The 8,809-nt window shown below is 37.5% G+C and overlaps 1 protein-coding gene across 1 annotated transcript; it reads right to left on the minus strand.

Annotated features, from left to right (window-relative positions):
* Positions 1 to 899: 899 nt before the first annotated feature.
* MAPK6 (mitogen-activated protein kinase 6) lies at positions 900 to 7,684 on the minus strand. The gene is made up of 5 exons (XM_054387842.1): positions 7,121 to 7,684; positions 6,298 to 6,442; positions 3,447 to 3,611; positions 2,630 to 2,831; positions 900 to 2,004 (listed from the first exon to the last, which is right to left on the minus strand). The coding sequence occupies exons 1-5, from the start codon at positions 7,673 to 7,675 to the stop codon at positions 906 to 908; spliced, it is 2,166 nt and encodes a 721-aa protein (XP_054243817.1). The 5' UTR covers positions 7,676 to 7,684; the 3' UTR covers positions 900 to 905.
* Positions 7,685 to 8,809: the final 1,125 nt, after the last annotated feature.

Below are 8,809 nucleotides of genomic sequence, written 5' to 3' on the forward strand. Positions count from 1 at the left end.
CAGTGAGTGCTTTACTTGAAATGAAAAAAAAAATTAAAATTAAAACCCAAAAATGTATTGGATAGCCTCAGAACAAGCCATGTTAATATATATCCAGCTATGTAGGCAATAAAACCATAGTGCTAACAAAAACTTTTATCTGAAAAAGTAACTCAAAAATTAAGTTGACTTTCTATAATTACAGAAATATACTTATTTGCTAAAATAAATAAAAGTGCTGCATATTAACACTTCACTATAAAGAATGCATACCAGAACATTTATAAATATTGAATGATTTTTTTTTTTTCCAATAAGAATAGCTACTACAATAATGCTGGCTAAGTAGAAGTGCATAATGAGAAGCACTATGGGTGGTTAATGTTTTGCCACATACTGCTGTTACCTTGAGGTAGATAACACATGCGTACCAAATTCTGCATTCGTTTCAGTTGCTGCTGGTATCATGTGTCTAAGAAATGTGTACAGCATGAAAAACGCTGAGATACGCATGGATGAAAAAACGGTTCGGGAAAAATAGAGATCTTCATGCAATTATGTACAGTCTCACTGTGTAAATTTCAAGGCAAGGTTCTTTTTCTGCAAAACATGGACACTGTTTTACTGAGAGAATGTTTTTTTTTTTTTAACTTGGTTTAGTGCATTTTTTTTTGTTACCTCCTGCATTTTGCATTATTTTGCTCTATTCATTAATTGTGTGCAAACGACATGCCAGTTTAAAACCAAAACTAACTCATATATAGAAAGAAAGTCTGGATTGTAAAAACAATGGTAAACAGAAAAACTAATGAAATCCATACCAAAATTACACCGTCTGATTCAAGTAAAAAAATTGCTTACACTAATAATAAAAAAAAAAAGACAAACACATCTCATGAATATAAAAGAAATGTCTGCTGAGTGTTTTAGTTTAGGTGTTTCAGAATGCTGCTGTATGTTTTGTGGGGAATCTGGGGAGATGATTTCATAGCAGAAGGCGTTAACGTGGCCTGTATTGATTTCAGTGGTGAACCAACTGGGCTGTGAAACTGAGGAATACCTATAGCCTCGAGCTGCTTGTTGAAGAGGAGTTCTCCACTGTTACTGAGAAAGCTCTCTTCTCTTTCCTTCTCCCCAAGCTTCCCCTCTTCTACTGGCTCAGGTTCTAGCATTTCAGCATCTTCCTTCTTACTAAAGAATTTGTCCAAATAACTGGTGTAAGTATTTTCTTTTTCAGCTTGCTCATCTTTCCTTACTTCACAACAGAACTGGTCTATGAGGAAGCACTCCTCCCCACTACTTACAAACTGGCTGTCCCAAGACGTTTGGTACAGAGCTTCTAACTGTGCCAAATTAGCCATTCCTTTCTCCTGCTTCTCTCTGCTTACTGACTTTGATATTAATCCTTTTAACTCTATTTGAGACACCGAGCTATTCAAGTCATTTAATTTATCAACATCAGTAGACTCGTGTTGTAAACTAAGCTGAATGGTTTCTGCTATAAACGAATCAAAGTCAAATCCTTGATTCTTCTCCCTTTCTTTTTCAACAAGTTGCTGTGATGCTTCCTCAAGCGCTATCTGAGCTTTCACCAACCCATTCTTTTCACATTTAGACTTTCCTTTCTTATCAGACTTTTCTTTGCTCTGTTCCTTCCAGTTTGAAAGATCTATAATAAGCTTGGGCTCATAGTAATGGTTAACTTCACTGTCTCGCCAAACTAAATTATCTAGGTATGAAGATGACCTCATTTTGTAATTACAAGTGTGACTACATTCCAGATCACAATATTTGTTTTCATGGTGATCTGAATACTGCCAGCAAGGCTCAGTAGAGAAGTGGGTGTCAAAGGCAGGATCCTCCAGATACTTTTCACGATCTCCATCCAAATATTTGCGAGGATCTACTTGCACTTCTTCCTCATCAGTAACATCAGAAAGAGCCCTTGGATCACGCTGAACTTCATCTGCTTCATAGTTATTATGAATAGGCCAGTCATGGTCTGAAAATTGACTTTCATGGTATCTGCAAAACAAGTTCCTAAGTGTTAGCAGCTAAAAAAACAAAACAGTCTTCTAGCTCCCAAAACAGAGACAGTTACGTTTAGAAACACCCTTACATAATGAAGATAATTCAACTCAGGTAAAAGTTTTTACTCAATTCAACTGAGTATCTCTTCCAGATTTTTAATTTAATCTGGCATAAAGCAATCCTCATATGCACATCTGAAAGATTTAAGTCCAAAAATACATTTACAAAACTCTTCTTTCATGTGTTTTTAACAGACTTTAAATGACTACTGTAAATCTCATATCTATTATATGTGCTAAGCATTTGACAAGACAATCATACTTAAAACTGTCTTCATTAGAAGTTTCTTTTTTTAAAGAAATACTTTAGTGAGGGGAAAAAAAAGTAATGGAGAGATTAACTTTAGATTCTAGAATATGGACTGCAACTCAGGAATGCATCAGCATATCCAAGTCAGTTTAATGAATTATCAACCCAATGGTAATGTACTGCCTGTAAGGGAAAAATTTATTCTCAGCTCAGCTTGAGAAGTAACAAACAGAAGAGGAAATGAAGCAACATTATTTCAAGGACACAGCCATTCAGTTATGTTGCATGCCACAGTAAGTGATAAATTTACCTTTCCCAATTATAAATATGGCTGTGACTTTCATCCATCAGCAGAATATCATCAACCTCATCTTCAATGTGAAAAGGATGACTTGAAATAGGCTCATCCGTTGGAAAGGAATAAATGCTCATATAAGGATGGGACAAAGCTTCTTCTGCTGTCAATCGATCCATAGGACTAAATGTCAAAATTTGCTCCAGGAAGTCCAGTGCTGTGGAGGAAAAGTGATCATTAAATAGGAGAAAAACAGTATTTCAGACACCTAGAATTCAAGATTAATGAGCACTGTTCTGCTCTACAGGCATGCATTTGCTTATAAGTAGACACCTGTGAATGATCATCTCTTGAGAGCTCACTGCCAAATCTGCATTCTGCAGCCATAGGAAAGCTAGAAGAGTAGAGGTCAAATCTAAGAACAATAATTGAACTTACATCAGCAAAACACACAAAGAGATAGAATATATCAAACTGAATCAGTATGGACCAACTGCTACAAGGAAACACTGCTGTCAGTTTGGTTAGGGGACCTTCTTCCAAAGCATTTGTTAGTTGTTTTATACTGACTCCATTCCAGAAGGCCAGTGTCTCACATGACAGAGCATTTCCAGAGCAAACAGGTCCAGCATAGATTCACAATTCTACTCCAAAGACATCAAGCAGCTATCATGTTATCAATTTTTATTACAGCAGAAGACAATCCTTTTTCAGAGGATGCACAGACTTTTCCAACTGAAACTTGCTTTTAACAATCACACACATGCACTGTAAAGCTGTTCACTGTTTTGGATTTTGAAAGACAGGAAGGATTTTTTTCTCAATTCCTTACCTTCAGGACTGATGCCTGGAAGCAACTGAGTTAAAGGTTTGTGTGGCTCAGTCATATCATTTCTAATGTAAACTGGAATTACGTTGAGAAGCTCCTGACGGTCCTCCTCATGTACAACAGGAATTGATTCTAGAATCAACTGCATCTGTTCAAGTTCATGCGCACCTAAGCACCAAGAGAAAACACGAGCTGCCATTTCAACTTCAAACACATCTGATCCCTGCATACAAAAGGCACATCAACGTTTTGTGCTATGAGCAGCTATTTTCAGTAAACCTCCTACAAAGCAAAGGCTGAAGTTCTACACTTCAATGATAATAAATCTGAAGAGCTCTCAGAAACGCTGTAGCATATGAAGAATTAGAGCTGCTACACACAGATAAAGCAACCTAACCACAAGCTTTTGCAAGGATGCTTTCACCAAGAATGAGGTACATGCCAAAAAGACAGCCTGTTGTTGTAATGTACCATATACTGCAATCCTCTCGTCAGCTTATTGTCTCACTCAGTTTATTGTTCAGCTCCAAGAAGCATGCAGCACCTGAGAGATTCGACTAGCAGATGAAACTATACAGGATTATTTGCATGTCAGTGTTCCTCTCCCCCACCAAGCAGCTCTAGGCAATCATCAGCATGTGACATTAAACACGAAAATAAATGGGGCCACAGACTACTATCTCAAAAGCTATGCACTCACTTCAGCAGTCTGCATGGCCTTCTGCACTGGACATCCTACCATACATCTGCCATGACTCAAAAGATGAGGCAAAGTCACTACAGAAAATCTGATCAAGACCTACATTCCCCAAATCAATCATTACTGCCTTGTACCAACTTCTTTGCTGGACTGAAAAAGCTGGTTTGTTCTCCTACTTCAGACTACTAATAATTAATTAATGTCATTGATCAGCTGTTATACTGTTTGTTATTTGCTGCAAAAAACAGATTCTATTCTATCATTATTTCCACCCTAAAACCTAATGACATTTCTTTCCATTATAAGTAAAATGAGGATTTTAAAATACTCATTTAGAAGAAAGAATTAGAGAAGTTGTTTTGAATGGCTATTGAATTCTCTGCCTCAGCCTCCCTTTCCTCCTTCACCCCAGGTATTCCACAATTTTAACATGTATGCTTCCTTCCCATTCTCATCAGCTTTCCAGACAGTAGGATTCCTAAGGGATGGTTCAGAAATAGACAGGAAGTTGCAGATTAACTAAAATCAAGCCCTCCAAACAACTCTGCAAAAGAATTTTATCTGGAGGCTCAGGACAGGGTAACTGTCACATCACCAACCATTTTTCATTGCCAAGTGCAACATGTTACATCTTTACATCAGAAAACTGTGGCAGTCTTAAGGATTCAGAGGGACACGTCCACATCTAAAAATATTTTACTAGACATCTACACAATGCAATTAGGGTACATAAGCTTAAAAACTTCAGATTTTAAAACCCCCAAATTCTAACTCACTGTGCAGATATTAGACCAGTAACATCATCTGGAAAATACCAATCCTACTCAAAAAAAAAAAAAAAAGCAGACAAAATGGCAGCAATTGCAATCAATCTCTGCTGTATGCTGGGATCTGCAGATTTTCTCCCACCGATTCAATATTTTGCAACAGAAGTCCTTGATGCAACAGAAACTTAATAAATCCCCTATCAGTTGAGCATTTAATACACTGGGGACATTACTCTGATGGTTAGTAACTCAAAGAGCTAGCAACTCACTGCAGTTAAGATAACCCTATTTGCATATTAATCACTGATTTCTATAAAATGATGACTTCAAGGGGACAGCATTCCATTAATAGCACCTAATGGGAAAACACTCTCAATGTCATTGCCTTGATGTATGAAGCCAAGAACTACAGCAGAGGTGTGCTTTTAGTCCATGTGCACCTAAATGAACGTGAACTTTGAAATGCAAGCTGAGTTCTTAGAGAATTTATCTGCATTAATTTAGACTAATGGGAGCAAATCCAAGAGCAATCTTGAAAGAGATAGCTGCTGAGGCCTCGAGGTGCACACAAAACAAGCATTTCAGTGGTTTACTCTAGACTAGCTAATCTGTTCCCATGGACTGAAAGCCTCTCAGCAGGTGGAGCACAGTGGGTGATCTAAGAGCAAATGGCAGTTTTATCTAAAAATATTCTAGTTTGTGCATGGAGTTAGATCAGCAATGAAGCACAGGATAGCCAACAAGACTGCTTCAAAAATTTGCTCCTGACCACAGCACTAATGTCCATACACCCAATGGGATCAGAGCATTGTTTCCTACCTTACCAGAAACTTTTTGATGTTACACATTTCCCTTGGTATGCCACACTAAATTTTAAATCTTAGGGTCTTGCTTATATCACTGAAACAAAGGTCAGATCAAAGAGTCTACTTTTATCCAAAAAAAAAAAAAAAAAATTGAGAATGGGAGGAAAAAAGTCTACTCATTCATAATCTAAAATATAAAGAAGAATGAAGTGATTAGGTTGTCTACATAAAAAAAAAAAAATTCTTTATGAATGACACCCAGAGCATTCATAATTCTCAAATGCACTCTGGACACACACACACACACACAAATCAGTAAAATACATGTATTTTGAACACTTCTTAGGTATTCAATAAATTTTACTTAACCTAATTACAGACAGATTTACCATATATGAATAACTAAATTGTGATATTTATGTAAATACACACTGCTATGTTTTACAATTTATACTGCATAATAATACAGCATGTCCCAATAGTCAGTTCCTATTAACGTCAGCCATGAACCTTTCTTTAGCAAGATAACTAAGCAGAACACCCCTTTTAGGAATATACACACACATTTTTGTTCTACCCACCTGCAAAGAGGGTTTTCCCAGTCAGCATTTCAGCAAAGATGCAACCTGCAGCCCACATGTCAATGGCTTTAGTGTAGTTGTTTGGAGAAAGCAAAAGACGGGGCGATCTGTACCATTTAGTAACCAATCCTTCAGAAAGGTGGCCCTAATAAAATTAATTGGGGAAAAAAAAAAGAAAAAAGCTAACTTAGATTTGTAAGAGGTATGCTTTTTTAATTACTTCTTGCTTTTTAATGCACTACTACAAGATTTTTTGGTCTCAAGGTCCAAAGGGGGCACATGGTACTGTCCCACTAGCCTCTTCTGCCACTCGAAATGGATCAGTAATACCCTTTATGAGAGCAACAATACAGAAGCAGACACTGCTTATTAATTAAATAAGGTAGTGCAGCAAAACTTTCTTATTCCCAGATGCCAAATAAATGCAGAGACAATAATGAACTCTCTTGTGAAACCATCTAAACCAAGATGATGCTATCTATCAGTCCCAGAAAGCATCCACACTTGCATGCTTAGCTAAGGCTTCAATAGGTATGACTCTCAATGTTGGCCTTAATCGCAAGTTCCACACTTGCTGTGAAAAATCTGCTTTCCTGAACACATCTAGTAAAAACCATCTACTTTACAGGCTTGCAGTAGTCCTATCAGAGATAAAACATGTAATCCAGAGATCTGTTTCACTCTTTTTGCAAGCATTCCAGTTATGTGTTACAATCACTAACATGACACCCCACCTGCTAATCAGATCTTCCACACACTATCTACCTTTGCAGAAGGGAGACGAGAGGCTGCTCAGTTGTCAGTGTACTCACTCTTCACATACCTTGTGGGAATAATGAGGATCCATGATTCGTGCAAGACCGAAGTCACCAATCTTCAGCACCAAGTCTTCAGTATTAATGAAAAGATTAGCTGGTTTGAGATCTCTATGCAGAACATTTGCAGAGTGAATATACTTGAGCCCACGTAGCAGCTGGTACATGAAGAGTCTGGCATGATCTTCCAGTAAAGGGCCTTGCTCTAGCAGATTAGCCAGATCTGTCTCCATGTATTCCTGGACAATGTAAACACAGTTCAATTCTGTAAGGGAGCCCACGTCATCTGTTAAGTGGCTTCCACTAGGACCAAGAATTTCAAATACTTTGACAATGTTATCGTGGTCAAGTCTTCTAATAATTTTGATCTCACGTAGAGCATGTTTAACACTCTGGGGATCTGTAAGGACAATTTTCTTGACAGCGACTCTTTTGTCACAGTCATTATCGACAGCAGAAAAAACTAAGCCATTTCCACCACAGCCCAGTGGTTTTAAGTCCATATACCGAGAGCCCAGATCAAAACCATGAATGTTCATGAGACTTTCAAATTTTTCTGCCATTTTAGAACTCTTTACGTTTCTTTTTCCTCAAACTACTAAGCTTCTGTAAACACGCAGAGACACTTCCACTGGTATCTGAAGGAAAGGTCTTACAGAAAGGGAGAAGAAACACTTGGCTTTGACTGCAAGATGGTTTCTTGACACTCTCATTTCATTATAAGCCAGCCAGGCCTGTTGTGTCCCCTTGAATTTAGAGCCTGTAAGCTCTAGAACTCAAACCGAGCATAAGATAGAAAGATTGCAGCATTCATAGTTCAAGAAAGGTGCAGCATTTCTGCAGACATTAAAGAAAATACTCACAAGAAACTCAAACGGAATGAAATGACATACTATGCACTCAGCTCTATTGTGCTAAACTGGTTAACATTTAACAAAAGTGTGAATAAATATGCACATAATAGGCTTCTATTAACATCCTCCTCCTCACAGTGCAGATACATTCAGTGTTGGACTGGTCCTGAGCAGCGTCATTCTATGGTGCTGGTAAGCACTACTTCTTTTTCTTCTGTCTTCCTCCTTTTTCTCTCCTTTGTTTACAGTCTAGTTAAACAGGAAACTGGCAGCTCTTGATTTACAAAAGATGCCTTCTGCTAATGATCAGGTGGCTCCAGCTCACCACAATCACAATCAAAGCTACCATCCATTTTACTCCGTGACAACCTGAAAAGGAGAGAAAAATACTTTGGTATTCCAGCACATACAGGAGTTTTCCTCCTCCCACAACTCATTATATTGTCCAAAATATATAGGTGATTTATTGTCCAGTTACAAAATAAGAAGCCATCACAAAAGCTAAACTAGAAATAACATATATTTTTCATACTTGTGGAAGAAAACTGACAATAATCACCAACCATCATGTCTCAACACATCTTGTGAAAATTTCAGATATAATTAAGAATGTAAGGCACACAATGAAATATCCTACTGAATCTTAATAAGCAAGGGAGGATCACAGAAAACTTGGTAATTCTCCAATACAGCTGTTAAAGAGAAAAGTCAGAAACAACATCCTACACCTCAGTCATTAATTTAGGATAATTCTTTCCACTGAACTTTTACTCAAAGACAAAAATGAGGGTTATAAATATCTCACCATAATAATAGATAGCTGGGTACTGTTCACATGAAATG

The sequence above is a fragment of the Indicator indicator genome, chromosome 16 (genome assembly GCF_027791375.1).
Source record: "Indicator indicator isolate 239-I01 chromosome 16, UM_Iind_1.1, whole genome shotgun sequence".
Classification (NCBI taxonomy): Eukaryota; Metazoa; Chordata; class Aves; order Piciformes; family Indicatoridae; genus Indicator; species Indicator indicator.

What these genes read in the sequence shown, in the direction of transcription:
- MAPK6 (XM_054387842.1), bottom strand. Translation starts at nt 7,675, where the DNA reads ATGGCAGAAAAATTTGAAAGTCTCATGAACATTCATGGTTTTGATCTG. An exon ending in TGGGAAAACCCTCTTTGCAG is followed by an intron (nt 3,612 to 6,297) that starts GTGGGTAGAACA and finishes CTTGGTGCTTAG; the next exon opens with GTGCGCATGAACTTGAACAG. An exon ending in TCCAGGCATCAGTCCTGAAG is followed by an intron (nt 2,832 to 3,446) that starts GTAAGGAATTGA and finishes TTTCCTCCACAG; the next exon opens with CACTGGACTTCCTGGAGCAA.